A 22,057-nucleotide genomic window follows, 5' to 3' on the forward strand; every position below is an offset into this window, starting at 1 on the left:
TGGGAGACACCCCTCACCTGGTCATCCAGATATATAAAGGGAGGTCCCATGCTGGGTCATCACTTCTTGGTCCTGTAAATAAAGGTGCAGTTCACAGAGTGATCTTGTCCATAGAATGTGCCTCGTGTGGATTTGTGGTATTGTGTAAGGACTTTACAATTTTGGTCTCTGCATTTAAGAAAGGATATACTTGCATTGGAGGCTGTTCAGAGAGGTTCACTAGGTTGATTCCAGAGATGAGGGGGTTGACTTATGAAGATAGGTTGAGTAGGTTGGACCTATACTCATTGGAGTTCAGAAGAATGAGAGGTGATCTTATCGAAATGTAGAAGGTAATGATGGGGCTCGACAAGGTGGATGCAGAGAGGATATTTCCACTCATAGGGGAAACTAAAACTAGGGGACATAGTCTAAGAATAAGGGGCCGCCCATTTAAAACTGAAATGAGGAAGAATTTCTTCTCTCAGAGGGTTGTAAATCTGTGGAATTCTCTGCTCCAGAGAGCTGTGGAGGCTGGTTCATTGAATATATTTAAGGTGGAGATAGAAAGATTTTTGAGCGATAAGGGAGTAAAGAGTTATGGGGAGTGGACGGGGAAGTGGACCTGAGTCCATGATCAGATCAGTCATGATCTTAATGAATAGCGGAGCAGGCTCGAGGGGCCAAATGGCCGCCTCCTGCTCCTATTTCTTATGTTCTTATGCTCTCAGGGCGCTAACGCCGATCCCTGGGGCGCTATCGTGGGAGCGCTGCTAAAGTTCTGCCACGAGGAAACCGGCATCCCAGCGCCTAAACGGGAGTTCAGCCGGGCCACCCGAAAACTGTAAGAAAAAGCCAAGGGCGTTAAGCAACAGTGTCGAACACCAAAGAGCGATACATTAGTACGAATAAATTCCATGTTAGCTGCCCACCTGCTCACCTGCGGAAATATCGCCCCGGCAGCTTCTCCATGACGTCTGCTTTCCCTGTCGGAATTAGTGCCAGGTGCTACGGCAGGTGAAAGCGTTCAATTTCACGACCGCGCTGCTAAGGGGGTGTTGCACGCTTGATGACATCACCCAGCGGGGTGGCACGAGAGTGCGGAGTGCTAACACTTAGCACCACCGGTAAACCTCCACTGAAGGTCGCGGGAGGCGTTGCCAGTGCGTCACTCGATCGGTAAGAGCTTCGAGGCCCATTACCGTCCCTCTCGGGCGCTAACGGGTGGCGCTGAGCAAACTAATTTTTAGCCCGAAGAATTTAACTTCACCCAAACACCTCCGTCAAGAACAAGTGTTTGCATGGAGAGAATGAGAGGAATTTGTATTTATATAGCGCCTATCATGTCCTCAAGATGACCCAAAGTACTTCACAGCCAAAGTACTTCACGAGTTCTACACCTACAGTACAACAGTGACTACACTTTTTGAAGTGTAGTCACTGTTGTACTGTAGGTGATGAACTCGCCACTTTTGCGCACAGCAAGCTCTCACGAACAGCAATCAGATAATGACCAGATAATCCTTTTTTTTTGTGCTGTTGGGCGACGGAGGAATATTGGCCAGGACACTGGAGATAATGCCCCTGCTCTTCTTTGAAATAGTGGCCATGGGACTTTTTGCTTCCACCTGAGAGGGCAGACGGGGCCTGGGTTTAACATCTCATCCGAAAGACGGCACCTCCGACCATGCAGCGCTCCCTCAGAGTCGAGAATGCTTCCGTGTGAGGCTTAGACAGAACATGGAGCATTTGGACTATCGCCACCCAATGGGCATTAAAACCCAAGTGATGATTTATTGCTCTTTTCCCACCCCGCCGCCATTTTGGCACAGCTCTGTCCTTGTGTGGGTGAGGCACCCGCCTGACTCGGACAGAGGGGCCTCATCAATAAATGGGTATCGGCGGGTGAGTTATCAGGAACCCCAGTACCCAGTACTACTTTAGCTGCTTGCTGAGTGGCCTAGGGTGCCATCGCAGTTCAAAGGTGATCGTACAACTCCTCCTTCTCCTTCCCCATCAGGCCACACAAAGAAAGTTCGGGCTCCCTCCTTCCGCCTGTCATGTATTTGCTTCATGGGTTCTTTGCTAAAGGATTCATAGCAACACGTTGCTATTAAGAACCAGTTGGTTTATTAACAAAGGTTTAACAATCACACTACACATGACAGTTCATCCACTAGGCTCACAACCACCTGCCTCATTGTGGACAACCTAGATCCAACTGGCTGGGGTTTTATTGAGTCTTGTGAATGTCACATGACTGGCGAAGCCACTCACAACTATTTTGTGTAAAACCATAAACCAAGTGCCCCCTTATTAACGGGGAGACACTAAATCCGACAATGAACCCAATTAATTTTTAACCAGAAAAATATATCTAATTAAAATTTGGTTGCCAGGGGTGATGATGCACTCCAGTCCCTCCAGCACCCACCTCTTGCGAAAGGCCACGAGCATACCGGTGGACACCGCGTGCTCCATCTCCAGGGACACCCTGGCTCGAATGTACCTGTGGAAGAGAGGCAGGCAGTCGGGCTGAACGACCCCCTCGACCGCCCACTGCCTGGAACGGCTGATGGTCCCCTTGGCCGTGCCCAGGAGCAGTCCTACGAGAAGGCCTTCCGACCTGCCCGCTCCCCTCCGCACAGGGTGCCCAAAGATCAGGAACGTTATGACTGAAGTGCAACCAGAAATTAAGGAGCAGCCCCTTTAAATATTGCAACAGCTCGACCAACCTGTGAGCATACTCACAGGTACAAACATTACAACGCCCGCCCCCCCCACCCCGACCCTGAACCCGCCTGTCATGTATTCAACCAGCATTGTAACCCATGTATAATCTGACCTAAGTTGTACACTGTGAGAACAATGACCACTAGGTGGGAGACACTCCTAACCTGGGGCTTCAGGTACAAAAGGGGAAGTTCCACCCACCTTCATCACTTTGAGTGCTAAGGAATAAAGGACAGGTCATAGACTGACCTTCTCTCAAACATGGGCCTCGTGTGCATTTATATTATATAGTAAGGATCTATCACCGTCAACTTGGTGACCTTCAATTGTCACCCACCCAAAGCCAGCGAACTGATTCTGGATGCCTGTTTAAGGAGGCCACACAGGCGGCAGAAAGTTAATGAAGCCTGGCCATTAAAATAGGCCAGACCTGCTGGTACAGCTCCATGGTCGTTCAACCTAGACCTTCTGCTGCATTCCACCCGGGAGTTAAAAGCGACCCCTATCGTTCACTGGAACACCATGTATTAATGACTATTCAGTCTGAAAAGCAGATTGCACAGATTCCAGGTATAACACTGGATGACAAGCAAATTCAATCTAGGAATGATGAAATAGATTTGGAATTGAATCATTTTTCACGGATGTAAACAGTAATGATAGATACAAAAAGATAGTCCGTCTGAAATGGATTCAATCGATTCAGAGGCGATGGTCCAATTCATCACAAACGAGCAATCGGTTTGGACAGCATTACATCGTCAACCGCTGATCGATTTGTTAAATAAATACTCCCGGGTGAAGTCACATTGAGGACTAAACATCTATGGATGCAACAAAATAAAATGTTGGACAGAATGTAATCCAAAACACGATCAGCTGAGTGTCGTGATTGTCACTGTTTTCATCCTCACAGCTAAAGTGGAAAATCGGAACAGGAGGAGGCCATTCAGCCCCTCGAGCTTGTTCCGCCATTCAGCCCCTCGAGGCTGATCTGTATCTTAACTCCATCTACCTGCCTTGGCTCCGTATATCCTTCAGACACTTGGATGACAAAGATTTATCGATTTCAGATTTAAAATGATTAATTGAGCCAGCATCTGCTGCTTTTTGTGGGAGAGAGTTCCACACTTGCACCAACCTTTGCGTGAAGAACTGTTTCCTAACTTCTGTCCTGAATGGCCTGGCTCTGAATTTAAGGTTGTGTTCCCCATGGCCTAGACTCCCCCACCAGCAGATAGAAGTTTTGCTCTATCTATCCTATCAATTCCTATCAAACTCCTAAAAATCTCAATAAAATGATCCCTTAACCTTCTAAATTCCAGGGAATACAAGTCTAGTTTATGTAATCTCCCCTCATAACCTGACCCTTGGATCCCTGATAACATTTTGGTGAATCTGCACTGTACATCTTCCAAAGCCAATATATCCTTCCTAAGCTGCCCAGAACTGCTCACATGACTCCATATGTGGTCTAATTAGGATGGAGAATGAAACAGTTAATTCAGAGACCATGGTCCAGAACTTAAAGAAGGGTAACTTTGAAGGTATGAGGCATGAATTGGCTAAGATAGATTGGCTAATGATACTTAAGGGGTTGACTGTGGATGGGCAATGGCAGACATTTAGAGACCGCATGGATGAATTACAACAATTGTACATTCCTGTCTGGCGTAAAAATAAAAAAGGGAAGGTGGCTCAACCGTGGCTATCTAGGGAAATCAGGGATAGTATTAAAGCCAAGGAAATGGCATACAAATTGGCCAGAAATAGCAGCGAACCTGGGGACTGGGAGAAATTTAGAACTCAGCAGAGGAGGACAAAGGGTTTGATTAGGGCAGGGAAAATGGAGTACGAGAAGAAGCTTGCAGGGAACATTAAGGCGGATTGCAAAAGTTTCTATAGGTATGTAAAGAGAAAAAGGTTAGTAAAGACAAACGTAGGTCCCCTGCAGTCAGAATCAGGGGAAGTCATAACGGGGAACAAAGAAATGGCAGACCAATTGAACAAGTACTTTGGTTCAGTATTCACTAAGGAGGACACAAACAACCTTCCGGATATAAAAGTGGTCAGAGGGTCTATTAAGGAGGAGGAACTGAGGGAAATCTTTATTAGTCGGGAAATTGTGTTGGGGAAATTGATGGGATTGAAGGCCGATAAATCCCCAGGGCCTGATGGACTGCATCCCAGAGTACTTAAGGAGGTGGCCTTGGAAATAGCGGATGTATTGACAGTCATTTTCCAACATTCCATTGACTCTGGATCAGTTCCTATCGAGTGGAGGGTAGCCAATGTAACCCCACTTTTTAAAAAAGGAGGGAGAGAGAAAGCAGGGAATTATAGACCGGTCAGCCTGACCTCAGTAGTGGGTAAAATGATGGAATCAATTATTAAAGATGTCATAGCAGCGCATTTGGAAAGAGGTGACATGATAGGTCCAAGTCAGCATGGATTTGTGAAAGGGAGATCATGCTTGACAAATCTTCTGGAATTTTTTGAGGATGTTTCCAATAAAGTGGACAAAGGAGTACCAGTTGATGTGGTATATTTGGACTTTCAGAAGGCTTTCGACAAGGTCCCACACAGGAGATTAATGTGCAAAGTTAAAGCACATGGGATTGGGGGTAGTGTGCTGACGTGGATTGAGAACTGGTTGTCAGACAGGAAGCAAAGAGTAGGAGTAAATGGGTACTTTTCGGAATGGCAGGCAGTGACTAGTGGGGTACCGCAGGGTTCTGTGCTGGGGCCCCAGCTGTTTACATTGTACATTAATGATTTAGACGAGGGGATTAAATGTAGTATCTCCAAATTTGCGGATGGCACTAAGTTGGGTGGCAGTGTGAGCTGCGAGGAGGATGCTATGAGGCTACAGAGTGACTTGGATAGGTTAGGTGAGTGGGCAAATGCGTGGCAGATGAAGTATAATGTGGATAAATGTGAGGTTATCCACTTTGGTGGTAAAAACAGAGAGACAGACTATTATCTGAATGGTGACAGATTAGGAAAAGGGAAGGGTCAACGAGACCTAGGTGTCATGGTACATCAGTCATTGAAGGTCGGCATGCAGGTACAGCAGGCGATTAAGAAAGCAAATGGCATGTTGGCCTTCATAGCGAGGGGATTTGAGTACAGGGGCAGGGAGGTGTTGCTACAGTTGTACAGGGCCTTGGTGAGGCCACACCTGGAGTATTGTGTACAGTTTTGGTCTCCTAACTTGAGGAAGGACATTATTGCTATTGAGGGAGTGCAGCGAAGATTCACCAGACTGATTCCCGGGATGGTGGGACTGACCTATCAAGAAAGACTGGATCAACTGGGCTTGTATTCACTGGAGTTCAGAAGAGTGAGAGGGGACCTCATAGAAACGTTTAAAATTCTGACGGGTTTGGACAGGTTGGATGCAGGAAGAATGTTCCCAATGTTGGGGAAGTCCAGAACCAGGGGTCACAGTCTAAGGATAAGGGGTAAGCCATTTAGGACCGAGATAAGAAGAAACTTCTTCACCCAGAGAGTGGTGAACCTGTGGAATTCTCTACCACAGAAAGTAGTTGAGGCCAATTCACTAAATATATTCAAAAGGGAGTTAGATGAAGTCCTTACTACTCGGGGGATCAAGGGGTATGGCGTGAAAGCAGGAAGTGGGTACTGAAGTTTCATGTTCAGCCATGAACTCATTGAATGGTGGTGCAGGCTAGAAGGGCTGAATGGCCTGCTCCTGCACCTATTTTCTATGTTTCTATGTTTCTATGTTTCTAACCAGGGCTTTGTATAGCTGCACGAGACTCCCAAAGCAAGTGCTCCACTCGGGACTCCTACACAGCAAGCGAGCCCCAGGTGGGCAGAGGGAACATTTCAAGGACACCCTCAAAGCCTCCCTGATAAAGTGCAACATCCCCACCGACACCTGGGAGACCCTGGCCAAAGATCACTCTAAGTGGAGGAAGTGCATCTGGGAGGGCGCTGAACACCTCGAGTCTCATCGCCGAGAGCATGCAGAAAACAAGCCAGGCAGCGGAAGGAGCTTGCGGCAAACCAGACTCCCCACCCACCCTTTCCTTCAACCACTGTCCCTCTCACCTGTGACAGAGACTGTAATTCCCGTATTGGACTGTTCAGTCACCTGAGAACTCACTTTGAGAGTGGAAGCAAGTCTTCCTCAATTCCGAGGGACTGCCTATGTTGATGATGATGATTCTGTTAGCTGCAGCAAAACATCCTCCCCTTTATATCCTAGCCCTCGAGATATAAAGGCTAACATTCCATTAGCTTTTTTGATTTTTTTTTTATCTGACTACTACATTTTAGTGATCTGTGTGCATGGACCCCTAAATCTTTTTGGACCACCACTTTTCATCATTTAAAAAAATACACAGGTCTTGCCGTTTTTTAGTCAAAAATGGATGACCTCACACTTGCCTCTGCTGAAATCCATCTGCCACAGTTTTGCCCATCTAATTAATCTCTCATTGGCCCGGAATTTGCAGTCGGAGGCTTCCCGCGGGGAAATGTCTCCGGCCCGCAATTAAAATGCTCGTGTACCTGGTGTCCAGGTACCCATGGGTAGAGGCCCACATATCTCAGGGACGCAGGCAGTTTGCAAGCGCCCCTGGAATCACATGGGCCGGCCCAACCAATGACAGAAGGGGATCCTCATTCATGCTTATGCGAATGTACAGAAACCCCATAAGAATGAAATGGAATACCCCAAAAAAATACATCTACACTTCAAATAAATGTTCAAAAATTACATATTTAAAATTCATTAAAATGGCATTTAATTAAATATTTAAAACAAAACATGAATTTAAAAAAAATTTTTTTTTTACATGTTTTAAAGAGGCTTAAAATAAACTTTCCACATGGATTTTAATGTATAAATTATTGATACAATTTTATTTTTATGTTTTTTTAAATTCTTACTCTGGTAAAAGTTTACCAGCTGTAAGAATTTCATGGGCATTCGCCCGGGCAGAAGTTGGGCTCTGCCCATGGAGGCCCTTTTCCCGGGGATGCGTTGGATCTGTCAAGACAGCTCGCAAGTTCCGGGTTTTAACGCATGCGCTTCAAGCATGAAAACCCGGAAATTGCGGGGCCCTAGAGGCACGTGCGCGTCTCATACGCGTTCATAGGCGCCTTAAATTACGGCTCAATATCTCTTGGTAATTTTATGTTCTGTCTCCACTACTTACGATGCCATCAATCTTTGTGTCATCGGAAAACTTGGAAATATGGCTCTCGTGTCTAAGTCATTAATAAAGCTAGTGAATAGTTGAGGTCCTTGCACAGATCCTTGAGGGACAGCAGTAGTCACTGCCTTCCAATTCGAGTACATACTCTTTATCCCTACTCTCTGTCTTCTACCGCCTAACCATTCTCCAAACCAGGATAATAATAGCTAACAGAAAGAGGCACGCCTGACTGATCAAGTTTTCAATGCTTCCATTGTTAACTAAACAATTACTTTTCAAAAGAAAAACTCTTTAAAGAAATGTGTACAGAAATAAATGTTTATATTTTTAAATTGCATTATACTTTTTCAGACAAATTGAAGACAAACATGTTGATGAGCAAGCTATTAAGTCTCTTGTAAGAATAACAGAAGCGCAAAGAAATGATACCATGATGGTACACAGATAAAGAAAGACGTGCATTTATACAGCCCCTTTCATTAGCTCAGAAAATCCCAAAGTGCTTTTTCAGCCAACAAAGTACTTTTGAAGTGAAGCCATTGTTGCAATGTAGGAAAAGCAGCAGCTAATTTGCACAATGTGATAATGACCAGATCATCTGCCTTTAGTAATGTTGGTTGAGGGATAAATATTGAAAGAAAGACTTGCATTTATATAGCGCCTTTCACGACCGCCAGATGTCTCAAAGCGCTTTACAGCCAATGAAGTACTTTTGGAGTGTAGTCACTGTTGTATTGTGGGAAATGCGGCAGCCTATTTGTGTACAAGCAAGCTCCCACAAACAGCAATGTGATATTGGTCAGGACACTGGGGATAACTCCTCTGTTCTTCTTCAAATTTTTCCATGGGATCTTTTTCATCTACCTCAGAGGCCAGATGGGGCCTCGGTTTAACGACTCATCCGAAAGACGGCAGCCCCGACAATGCGGCGCTCCCTCAGCACTGCACTGGAGTGTCAGCCTGTATGATGTGCACAAGTCTCTGGAGTGGGACTTGAATCCACAACCTTCTGACTCAGAGGCAAGTGTGCTACTCACTGAACTAAGTCTGACAAGTCTGATATAGTACATTCTTCATTTCTTACATTGAGGAAATCCATAAAGACTTGCATTTATATCGGGCCGTTCATAACTCCAGGACATCCTAAAGTTCTTTACAGCCAATGAAGTCCTTTTGAAGTGTACTCACTGTTGCAGAGAAAGGGGTTCTGCACAGTCCCAACTAAACTGGAACAAGGAGGCTGAGAGGAGACCTCATTGAGGTGTATAAAATTTTGAGGGGCCTGGATATAGTGGATAGCATGGGCCTATTTCACTGAGCAGAGCGGTCAATTACGAGGGGGCATAGTTTTAAGCTGGTTGGTGGAAATTTTAGAGGGGATCTGAGGGGAGGCTTCTTCACGCAGAGGGTTGTGGGGGTCTGGAACTCACTGCCTGGAAGGGTGGTGGACACAGAAACCCTCACCACATTTAAAAGGTGCTTGAAATGCCGTAACCTGCAGGGTTACGGACCGAGAGCTGGTAAGTGGGATTAGACTGGATAACCTCTTGTTGGCCGGCGCAGATATGATGGTAAGTACTGCAGAGAATCGAATACGGCCAGGGTGATCTCCTGGTCTAGTTTCGATCGCCTGGATGGGTTGGAGAGGAATTTTCCGGGATTTTCTTTTCCCAGTTGGCCTGGGTTTTTTAATCTGTTTTTTTGCCTCTCCCAGGAGATCACAGCTCCGGGTGGGGTGGAGTGTAGAATATTGCGGTGCATGGGGGTATCGCAGTTGTGTGAGGTGGACTGGTTGGGCCGGATGCTCTTTACCTGTCCGCCATTGTTCATTGTTCATAGGTTTATATGTAATCTTCAAGGCTGCTGACCGAGGGCCGTGTGGCTCTTTGTCGGCCGGTGCGGACACGAGAGGCCGAAATGGGCTCCTTCTGCACTGTAGATTTATATGTTTCTAAACCACCAGACCAGAATAATATCACCAGAGCACGTTTTAAAGCTGTGACATTTAAATATTATTTGATGCAAATGTTGTGGAATCAAAGGGAAAAGGTACAAACAATTATTGGGGGCTCAATAACCTCATTTCATGCTCTTCATCTACTTCATATCCCTAACTGAATTCTAGGTTCCTGGAAAGAATAATAAAACAAATTGAGTCATTTTTTGGTTAGTGTCAGGGAGAATCCATCTGACACTGTGTACCAGTGCGTTGTATTTACCTAGAGCATCTCTCAACTGAACAGCTAATAAAACTCTTATGTTTACAGAGTCTGATTTGTTCTGAATCTATTTTCGCTGCTGGTTACGTTAGATGCAACACAGCTGGAAACTTTCCAATTTAGCTGATAAGAACTTTTAGGTTTTTATTCAAAACAATGCTGCGTTTAATCTCATTGAAGTAACCAGCTGCTGGGTGAATGTTTCTTTGAAGTGAATGGAGACAGAACGTGAATGCTGATGGCAGCACGGAACAAAGTCAGGCTTTGAATAATAACCCACAGCGATTCTCCCAGGTGAGCCTTGGTGAGAGGGGGGAAAAACTGTGTCCTACCAAAGGGTAGATTGATTTGATATCAAAGTGCGAAATATGAGCAGAGGAGCCAGGAATAGTGCCCTTCATGACTCCAGGACATCCCAAAGTTTTCTTTACAGCTAATTAAGTGCTTTTGAAGTGCAGTCAGTTCAGCCCCTCGAGCCTGTTTCACCAAATCAATTTGGTGATGGCTGATCTGTATCTTAATTCCATCCACCTGCCTTGGCTCCATACATTTTTTATACTCCTGCTGTGCAAAAATCTAGCGATCTCAGAGCTTAAATGATTAACTGAGCCAGCATCTCCTGCTTTTTGCGAGAGAGAGTTCCACACTTCTACCACCCATTGTGTGCAGAAGTGTTTCCTACCTTCTCTGCTGAATGGCCTGGCTCTGATTTTAAGCTTGTGTCCACTTGTCCTAGACGCCACCCCCCACCCCCCGCTCCCGCCAGTGGAAAAAGTTTCTCTCTATCTATGCTGTCAATTCCAAAAAGCTTCAATCAAAACAAATTCAGAGAGTGGTGAGAATGTGGAACTCGCTGCCACAGGGAGTGGTTGAAGCGAATAGTATCGATGCATTTAAGGGGAGGCTAGATAAGCGTATGAGGGAGAAGGGAACATAAGAATTAGGAGCAGGAGTAAGCCATTCGGCCCCTCGAGTCTGCTCCGCAAATATAGAGGGTTACGCTGATAGATTTGGATGAGGAAAGACAGGAGGAGGCTCGAGTGGAGCAAAAAGGCCGGCATAGACTGGTTGGGCCAAATGTCCTGTTTCTGTGCTGTCTATCCAATGTAATCCTGTGTAAAATCACTCCTTAACCTTTTATATTCCTGGGAATGCCAGCCTAGTTTATATAGTCTCTCCACATAATGAAGTTTTCTCCACTGTCATTCTCAGGAAAACAAACGTCCTGGCCAATATTTATCCCCCCCCAAAAAATCCAGATTATCTGGTCATTGTCACATAGCTGTTTCTGGGAGCTTGCTGTGCACAAATTGGCTGCCACATTACAACAGTGACTGCACTTCAAAAATTGGCTGTAAAGCAAAGCGCTTTGGGATGTCCGGTGGATGTGAAAGGCGCTATACAAATGCAAGTCTTTCTTTCTTTTATTGGTGGCACCTAGCGCGGAGGCACGTGTTACACAGAGCTAGGAACTTCATTTTAAAACTGAGAAACCTAAGTGATGGGAAGAGTAGGACAGAAGTCGAGACCCATCAAGGAGAAATGGTTCGGTAATGTTGAAAAAGCTGGGCTTCAGAAACCTTACGATTGTCGGAGAGAGGTGAGACGTTCCTCAGCTTTCCTGATTGGGTGAAGAGTGAGTTACCAATGATTTGAAAGCAGTGCAGATGCGTGAAGAACAGTACAGAGAATGGAACATAAAAAGGAGCAGCGTTAATCTAATAATCGATTAAAGTAGAGAAACGAGAAAGGTTGAAATGGAGAAAGAGAGGTTGGCACTTGGAGATGGGATGAGGATTAATGATCACATTCCAGAAGTGTTAGAAAAGCCTCCCAGATATAGGAGTAATATTCAAGTCTTGTATAGACTTGGGTTTCGTGAAGAATTGAGCGTTGTTATGCGCCCGCAATCCCTCATTTCTTTCATGAGGTGCATTCTTCATGTGGGTGCATTGAAGCACTGACCACACTTGATCAGCTCCGCTGGGCGGGCCACATGGTTTGCATTCCAGACACGAGACTCCCAAAGCAAGCGCTCTACTTGGAACTCGTCCATGGCAAACGAGTCAAAGGTGGGCAGAGGAAACCCTGAAAGCCTCCCTGATAAAGTGCAACATCCCCACCGACACCTGGGAGTCCCTGGCCAAAGACCGCTCTAAGTGGAGGAAGTGCATCCGGGAGGGCGCTGAGCACCTCGTGTCTCGTCGCCGAGAGCATGCAGAAATCAAGCGCAGGCAGCGGAAGGAGCGTGCGGCAAACCTGTCCCACCCACCCCTTCCCTCAACGACTGTCTGTCCCACCTGCGACGGGAACTGTCGTTCTGGTATTGGACTGTTCAGTCACCTAAGGACTCATTTTTAGGGTGGAAGCAAGTCTTCCTCGATTCCGAGGGATTGCCTATGATGATGATGATACAAGGGTTACGGTGACGTCCAATCCAGTCGCCTTCTTCACGGCCGTCGCCCTCCTGGACCGTCTCGCGCTGTACCCTGTGTAGTGGTAAGCCGCCACGTTGCTCCAAGGCCGCCGATCTCCACTCCTTTTATGGCCCCGACTGAGTAGACTAGGCCTCTATTCTCTGGAATTTAGAAGAATGAGAGGTGATCTCATTGAAACATACAAACTTCTTACAGGGGTTGACAGGGTAGATATAGGGAGGATGTTTCCTCTGTCTGGGGAGTCGAGAACCAGGGCAGGAGATCAGGTGCTTGCACTCACATTGATCCCTGACCACTGCAGAGCAAATGAGGTTAAACATGCACTGTGTCAGGCACATCCTCACAGGGAGAGCGGAAAGGAGGAAGCGTGAATCAGTTTGCAGGAGGGAGTCACGAACCCGCACTCTCGGTCAGGAATAGAATGTTTCATTTGGAAGATATAAAAAGGGGAGAGGAAAATATATACACATTTTTTTTTTTAAATGATGGGTTATGTCCCTCGCATTTTTCAAAAAGAGAAGTACTTTAATGCACTTCCTGATAAGTGGATTCTTTGCTTTTGCTCTTGCAGCTCATTCACTCTGAATCGGGATAAGGCCAGAGCTGTCAGTAATGGACCTCCCATGGTGATCAGACTGGAGTAGGTTCCAGCTCATTGTACTGAGGCTGTGTTCCCTCCTGTTTAATTCTCCCTGAATATCAGAGGGGCACTGTGAAACTGCTCATAATGCACCAACAACAACCACTTGCATCTATACAGCGCCTTTCACATCTCCAGACGCTTCGCAGGAGCGATTATCAAAAGAAATTTGACGCCGAGCCACATAAGGAGTTATTAGGGCAAAGATATTGAACGAAAGCTTGGTCAAAGAGGTAGGTTTTAAGGAGCGTCTTAAAAGAGGGGAGACAGGCGGAGAGGTTTAAGGAGGGAATTCCAGAGCTTAGGGCCCGGGCAGCTGAAGGCACGGCCACCGATAACATAAGAACATAAGAACATAAGAATATAAGAATTAGGAACAGGAGTAGGCCATCTAGCCCCTCGAGCCTGTTCCGCCATTCAACAAGATCATGGCTGATCTGGCCGTGGACTCAGCTCCACTTACCCGCCCGCTCCCCGTAACCCTTAATTCCCTTATTGGTTAAAAATCTATCTATCTGTGACTTGAATACATTCAATGAGCTAGCCTCAACTGCTTCCTTGGGCAGAGAATTCCACAGATTCACAACCCTCTGGGAGAAGAAATTCCTTCTCAACTCGGTTTTAAATTGGCTCCCCCGTATTTTGAGGCTGTGCCCCCTAGTTCAAGTCTCCCTGACCAGTGGAAACAACCTCTCTGCCTCTATCTTGTCTATCCCTTTCATTATTTTAAATGTTTCTATAAGATCACCCCTCATCCTTCTGAACTCCAACGAGTAAAGACCCAGTCTACTCAATCTATCATCATAAGGTAACCCCCTCATCTACGGAATCAGCCTCGTGAATCATCTCTGTACCCCCTCCAAAGCCAGTATATCCTTCCTTAAGTAAGGTGACCAAAACTGCATGCAGTACTCCAGGTGCGGCCTCACCAATACCCTATACAGTTGCAGAAGGACCTCCCTGCTTTTGTACTCCACCGATGGAAATCGGGAAGAGGCCAGAATTGGAGGAGCGCAGATATCTCGCGGGGGTTGGTCGGCTGATATGGGTTAAAGGGATAGGGAGGGGGCGAGGCCACGGGGAGATCTGAAAATGAGCAAGAGGATTTTAAGATCGAGACGTTGCCGGAGTGGGAGCCTCAACTGCTTCCTTGGGCAGAGAATTCCACAGATTCACATGCAGGTCAGCGAGCACAGGAGACGGGACTCGGTGCGAGTTAGGCCACTGGCAGCCGAGATTCAGGCGAGCTCAAGTTTATGCACACTTGGTGGAATTTGGAAAGCAATTGGTTACCAATTAAGAAACATTGGCTGAAATCGTCCTGGAAAATCATGGCTAGTTCGCGCACGCTGCTATCAAAACGAAAATTGGGCAGCAACTTCAAGCGAAGAAGTGATGGGGCGCGAGTCGCGAATCTCTGGTCGATTTTCGCCGCTCCGTCGTTAACTTTGCACAAACGATCCCTCACCCTGAGCCTCCCCATTATTTTTAAGAAGTTGCTGGATTTACACAATAATTGACCATTAAACCCAGAAAGTGAGTGCTCATAATGAATTGCCCAAGTACCCTTTTAACAACATGATGACGCAATGCTAATCAATATCTCCGGCCCAGAAAAGGAAGACTCGAAAGACTTGCATTTATATAGCGCCTTTCATGAACATTAGACGTCTCAAATCGCTTTGCAGCCAATTAAGTACTTTTTGGAGTGTAGTCACTGTTGTAATGTAGGAAATGCGGCAGCCAATTTGCGCACAGCAAGCTCCCACAAACAGCAATGTGATAATGACCCAGATAATCTGTTTTAGCTTTGTTGATTGAGGGATAAATATTGGCCAGGACACCGGGGATAGCTCCCCTGCTCTTCTTCGAAAATGGTGCCGTGGGATCTCTTACGTCCACTCGAGAGAGCCTCGGTTTAACGTCTCATCCGAAAGACAGCACCTCTGACAGTGCAGCACTCCCTCAGCACCGCACTGGGAGTGTCAGCCTAGCTTTTATTGTGCTCAAGCCCCTGGAGTGGGACTAGAACCCACAACCTTCTGACTCAGTGGCGAGAGAGTTCTACACACTGAGCCACAGCTGACAAATTATATTCGAGCTGAAGGGTGCAGAGAAAATTCCAATTAATGGCGCACACTGCGAGATGACGTGCTCCAAGAAGATCGGCTCCGTTGAAGGACGTAGAGCGCAACAGATTCAAATCAGCCAGAAATAACTGTGAAAAATCATTGGACATTGTCCAGAAACTGAAATCTGCTCACATTGTGCACACTGTACAGTGAAGCGCTTGCGATAGGCAAGGACCGCTCTGGGAAAAGGTCTCGGCTCTCTGTCAAGCCGAAAGGATCATTTACTCCTAATTGTGTTCTGTCACCCTCTTCATTGAGTAAGTGGCCTGCTGGGAAAAATAGAAACAATAATTATCTTTCATCGAAGGCAGCAAAGCATATAATTGAGAAATCGCTTCAGGAAGCGAGTTCAAGGCTGCTACGGTTCCCCCCCCTTGGCCCCAGGGGGTACATCTCTCCCAGATTTACAGCACAATCCTGTGCTTGGCACGCTGCCACCAATCATAGAAAAATTACCATACAGAAAGAGGCCATTCGGCCCATTGTGTCCGTGCCGGTCGAAAACGAGCTACCCAGCCTATGGTGCTCGCAAACCAATGTTTTATACAGTTCAAGCATAACGTCCTTGCTCTTGTATTCCATGCCTCAACTAATAAAGACAAGAATTCCATATGCCTTCTTAACCACCTTATCTACCTGGCCTGCTATGTTCAGGAATCTGTCGACCTGTACTTCAAAGTCCCTTTGTTCCCCTATTAAAAAAATCCACGCACAGGCATCTTCCACCCTTCAAGATTTAGTTCAGGACCTGGAATTTTAGGTCCTTCATTGAAACAACTGTGAAGTTTTTGACGTGGAAGCAAGTCATCCTCGATTTGAGGGACTGCCTATGATGATAATGACCAGCATAACCCCCTTTCCAGCTCTTGGTCCATAGCCCTGTAGATTATGGCACTTCAAGTGCACATCCAAGTACTTTTTAAATGTGGTCAGGGTTTCTGCCTCTACCACCCTTTCAGGCAGTGAGTTCCAGACCCCCACCACCCTCTGGGTGAAGAAATGTCTCCTCATCTCCCCTCTAAACCTCCGACCACTTTATATCTATGCCCCCTGGTTATTGAACCCTCTGCTAAGGGGAATAGGTTCTTCCTATCCACTCTATCTAGGCCCCTCATAATTTTATACACCTCAATTAAATCTCCACTCAGCCTCCTCTGTTCCAAAGAAAACAATCCCAGCCTATCCAATCCTTCCTCATAGCTAAAGTTTTCCAATCCTGGCAACATCCTCGTAAATCTCCTCTGTACCCTCTCAAGTGCAATCACATCCTTCCTGTAATGTGGTGACCAGAACTGCACGCAGTACTCTAGCTGTGGCCTAACAATGTTTTATATAGTTCAAGCATAACCTCCCTGCTCTTGTATTCCATGCCTCGGGAGTATTTTGAAAGTTGGCATGCAGGTGCAACAGGCGGTGAAGAAGGCAAATGGTAGGTTGGCCTTCATAGCTAGGGGTTTTGAGTACAGGGGCAGCGAGGTCTTACTGCAGTTGTACAGGGCCTTGGTGAGGCCTCACCTGGAATATTGGGTTCAGTTTTGGTCTCCTAATCTGAGGAAGGACGTTCTTGATATTGAGGGAGTGCAGCGAAGGTTCACCAGACTGATTCCCGGGATGGCAGGACTGACATATGAGGAGTGACTGGATCGACTGGGCCTGTGTTCACTGGAGTTTAGAAGGATGAGGGGGGATCGCATAGAAACATATAAAATTCTGACGGGAATGGACAGGTTAGATGCAGGAAGAATGTTTCCGATGTTGGGGCAGTCCAGAACCAGGGGACACAGTTTAAGGATAAGGGGTAAGCCATTTAGGACTGAGATGAGGAGAAACTTCTTCACTCAGAGAGTTGTTAACCTGTGGAATTCCCTACTGCAGGGAGTTGTTGATGCCAGTTCATTGGATATATTCAAGACGGAGTTAGATGTGGCCCTTACAGCTAAAGGGATCAAGGGGTATGGAGAGAAAGCAGGAAAGGGGTACTGAGGTGAATGATCAGCCAAGATCTTATTGAATGGTGGTGCAGGCTCGAAGGGCTGAATGGCCTACTCCTGCACCTATTTTCTATGTTTTTATGTTTCTATGTTTACTGATGTGTCTTCAGGGAGCTTAAAATAAATCTCAAAGATGCATAACAAAGCACCGAATCCACACTTTTCAATGTTGAAGGAACTGCCTGTCCCAACTACCATCATTAAAATATTAACCTCCAGAGCTTGTTTGAGAAATCTTCACTGACAGTCAATTTGTAAAACATGTTATTTCGTTGACTGTTGCTCTGCCATTTTGTAATTGGAATCTCCAGTGTCGGTGGGCAGCACACTCACCTCTGAGTCAGAAGGTTGTGGGTTCAAGTCCCACTCTAGGGACTTGAGCACATAAATCTAGGCTGACACTCCCTGTGCAGTGCTGAGGGAGTGCTGCACTGTCGGAGAGGCCGTCTTTCAGCTGAGCCGTTAGTCCGAGACGCTGTCTTCTCTCTCAGGTGGACGTAAAATATCCCATGGCACTAGTTTGAAGAAGAGCAGGGGAGTTATCCCCAATGTCCTAGCCAATATTTTTCCCTCAATCAACATCAGTAAAAGCAGATTATCTGATGATTATCACATTGCTGTTTGTGGGAGCTTGCTGTGCATAAATTGACAGCCGTGTTTCCCACATTACAACAGTGAATACACTTCAAAAAAAGTACTTCATTGGCTGCAAAGTGCATTGGGGCGACCCGGTGGTAATGAAAGGCGCTATATAAATGCAAGTCTGTCTTTCTTTCAATGTGCCTAGACTAGCCCACCATACATTTGGGGGAATCATGCTTAAATAAGAGAGATTAGTAATCACGCTTGAGAATTGGAGCTGGCTGCAGTAAAATTCCAAGGGCCAGCAATCCAGAGATGCGGACGTGTTCTAGAATCGGGCCCATGTTTGTGGCGTTCGCTTCCATTAAAGTGGCACTCGCCTTTGCCAGGAATCATCCACATTGTATCTTCACCTCTGTAATGTATTTGCTTCATCGGTTATTTGCTTAAGAATTCATAGCAACACATTGTTATTCAGAATTAGTTGGTTTATTAACAAAGGTTTAACAATCACACTAACAATCACCAGTTCATCCACCAGGCTCACAACTGCATACCTCATCGTGGATGACCGAGACCCAACTGGCTGGGGTTTTATTGAGTCTTGTGAACATCACGTGACTGGCTAAGCCATTCACAATGCAACAGCTCTACCACCCTTTAAGCATATTCACAGGTGCATACATTACAAGCTCAATCTAAAATAATCAACCTGAGAGTCACTTTAAAAAGGGGGAAGCAATTAATAAGAAAAAATGGATTTATATATTGCACAGACTGCCCATCCATCATTTCCTCCAACCACTGTCTGTCCCACCTGTGACAGAGACTGTAATTCCCATATTGGACTGTTCACTCACCTGAGAACTCACTTTTAGAGTGGAAGCAAGTCTTCCTCGATTTCGAGGGACTGCCTATGATGATGAGTTCCAAAGCATGGGCAAAACTTCAAGATAAATTTACGAACCAGCGAAGAAAGCGCACTTCACTAAACGTAGAATAAATAGCCACCATTGCACAAAGCCAAATCGATCAGATTCAGTTATACAGGGTATTGGTGAGGCCACACCTGGAATACTGCGTACAGTTTTGATTTCCATATTTATGAAATGATATACTTGCTTTGGAGGCAGTTCAGAGAAGGTTCACTCGGTTGATCCCGGGGATGAGGGGGTTGACTTATGAGGAAAGGTTGAGTAGGTTGGGCCTCTACTCATTGGAATTCAGAAGAATGAGAGGTGATCTTATCGAAACGTATAAGATTATGAAGGGGCGTGACAGGGCGGATGCAGAGAGGATGTTTTCACTGATGGGGAGACTAGAACTCGGGGGCATAATCTTAGAATAAGGGGCCGCCCATTTAAAACAGAGATGAGGAGGAATTTCTTCTCTCAGAGGTTGTAAATCCGTGGAATTCACTGCCTCAGAGAGCTGTGGAAGCTGGGACATTGAATACATTTAAGACAGAGATAGACAGATTCTTAACTGATAAGGGATTATGGGGAGTGGGCAGGCAAGTGGAGCTGAGTCCATGAACGGATCAGCCATGATCGTATTAAATGGCGGAGTAGGCTCGAGGGGGCCGTATGGCCTACTCCTGCTCCTATTTCTTATGTTCTTATGCAGATAAGATCAGAATGTAATCTCATGTCGACAAGCAAACCCAGAAAGTAACGATGCTTTTTATTGATGGTTTGAGAGCGCGGAGCAACAAAGAGTGTTTAACAGAAGCTGGAGTATTTCTTTATGCTCTGGTGCCACTGCAGCTGAAGGCTTGATGCCTCCGCATAAAGACGGCATTCAGCTACAACAGATAACACGGCCTGTAGTGTTGGCTGACTGGTGCAGGCTTCACGTACAATGTACAGTGCGATACCTTTCACCGGGCTAGCTCGACGGAGGCAAAGCTGACAGAATCCTGTGAGAGCACGGTTGACGTCAGTGGGCGTCCACTCTCTACGGTGCATTAATTGCAGTCGGAGGCTTCCGACCTGAAAAAAAATTCTTCCAACTTATCAGGTGGTCCGGGAGGTTCGGAGACTTGTGGTCCCGGGCCTGTATACGAAGGCCTGCGGAGAGGCCCACATGTCTCAGGGGAGCAGGCGTTTCACACACATCCCTGGGATCACATGGGCCGGCCCAGCCAATCAAAGTAGGGGTATTCCCAGTCATTCTTGTGATGAGTTCCACATGTACAGAATCACCATTACTATGAATGGGAATACCCCCCCCCCCAAAAAAATACACAAACAATTAAAATATACATATGTTTAAACCACTAATTTAGCAAAATGGAATTTAATTATTTTTGAACACAAAAATTACACTTTTTGAAAAATAAATGTACATATTTTAAAGGTTTTAAATGTTTCAATTATTGAAAAAAAAGTATTTTTCTGTCCTTTAAAAGTTTCAGGCTGATAAAAGCAGGCCTTACACCTGATTTTCTCAAACGTAAGAGTTTCACGGGCATTCGCTGGGCAGAAGGTGGGCAAATGGCCCAACTCCCCGCCCGCGGAGGCCCACTGCTGTTAGATTCCTACGATGTGTCAAAAGGATTCTTGACCGATCGCAAGTTGTGGGTTTCGGCGCATGTGCAGCGCGTGCCTGAGCCCGGAACCTGCGGGGCCCCTACGGGCGCTTGTGCACCTTGTACCTGCCCGTGGGAGCCGCGAACTCCGCCCCTGCGCTCAGCACAGAGGAAGGAATTGGGAGTCTGGCAGGGCGACTGAGACGATGGGGTGAGAGTGAGTAAATGGAACGGGAGGAGGCTCGAGTGGAGCATTAGACGCTGGCACGGACCAGTCGGGCCCAGCGGCCTGTTTCCGTGCGGTAAATTCTGCGTCATTCTCGGGATGTTTCACCACCTTAACGGCGCTCGGCAGACGCAAGTTGTTGCTGAGATGCAAGGCAGTGTGAGCGGCTTGTCGGTGGTGCATACTTGAAACCGCTCGCGTTCGACTGCGGGCGAAGGTTGGAAAGAGGGGAAGGCACTTTTCCAAGTTGCCACTGTCACAACTGGGGAGTGGTAGTTGTCACAGCCGAGCCCAGGAACGTTAAGCCGAACCGTGGCACAAGTCGTATTTCTGCTGGGTTCTCGGAAGCGGTGCTGTTTGAATAGTCGCCTCTTTTGAAAATATTTTTCGTTTTGATGAAGTCGGACGACAAGAAAATAAAAATGCTGTCCTTTCGGCTCTGGCTGCGTGTCAGCTGGCTTCCCAGTTGGAATGCCTTCAACGGCATCTCGAAAATAAAAATCATCTGCCAGCGTTGGAGATATAAAACATAACACAAAGCACTGAAGGGTTGCTTGTATTTTCTCAGTCAATGAATAAAGGGACTCCTTTTTTTAACACAAGCACTTTGTTGGGGTGGGAGGGGGGGGGGGGAATGGTGGGGGGTGGCAGGGGAGGGGAGACGGGGTTGGTGGGGAAAGGAAAAGCAATGTTGGAGATTTGCTGGAGCAATGAAAGACTGAAGCAGTGCACAGCTCTGGCTGCATGTATCAAATGGCTTTTGTATGGAACGAGTATTTGAGTGACAGACTGGTCCTTTCCACTCCACAGGTCGTTGACTCCAACCTCGTAGCTTTTGACTGCCACTGGATCTTCATAAATGAGGTAATTGTTCGTGCGTGGGAGGGGGAAACGAGACAAAATTCGACCAAAGTTTTGCCAAGGAGCAAGAGATATTATAAATTCCTTTTAATCGCAAGAGCACAAAGGCGTGAATATGCCCTCCATTGCTGGCTCATGGTTTCCTGTCACCTCGTGCAAAGTTCAAGGGATACCACGGGATATAACGGATGCAAATAGGACGGGAATTATGCTTCACGATCCTTGCACAGGGCGACAGAGCAGCGCCGCCATGCTGCGCCTCCCGTTGGACTGCCCGCCCGCCTGGGATTATGTACTGGAGGGTTTCCTGTTCGGAATACAGGCCCCCCCCTTTTGTCAGCCCGGCGAATACGTCGCAGCAAAGTGCGGCTTTGTCTCATTCACACTTTGGCCCTTTGGCAAAACTTCCTGTCGCCTGGAATCTGCCGCTGGAAAAGCTTATGTGTGTTTGGGCTGAGTGACTGCGCTCGTTTTAAACAGGCACCGTCATTTTCAAATCGGCTCTCGGCAGCTCAAAAACCGAGCGTGCATCAACTT

The 22,057-nt window shown here is 46.5% G+C and overlaps 1 protein-coding gene across 1 annotated transcript in view; it reads left to right on the top strand.

Annotated features, from left to right (window-relative positions):
* The window catches only part of grid2 (glutamate receptor, ionotropic, delta 2), a 467,741-nt gene that overhangs the window by 70,448 nt on the left and 375,236 nt on the right, over nucleotides 1-22,057 (top strand). Inside the window, exon 4 of the mRNA XM_070859425.1 lies at nucleotides 21,470-21,523. Coding sequence (XP_070715526.1) covers nucleotides 21,470-21,523 — 54 coding nt within the window. The remainder of the gene's footprint in view (nucleotides 1-21,469; nucleotides 21,524-22,057) is intronic.

Source organism: Pristiophorus japonicus, chromosome 2 (assembly GCF_044704955.1).
Source record: "Pristiophorus japonicus isolate sPriJap1 chromosome 2, sPriJap1.hap1, whole genome shotgun sequence".
NCBI classification, from domain to species: domain Eukaryota; kingdom Metazoa; phylum Chordata; class Chondrichthyes; family Pristiophoridae; genus Pristiophorus; species Pristiophorus japonicus.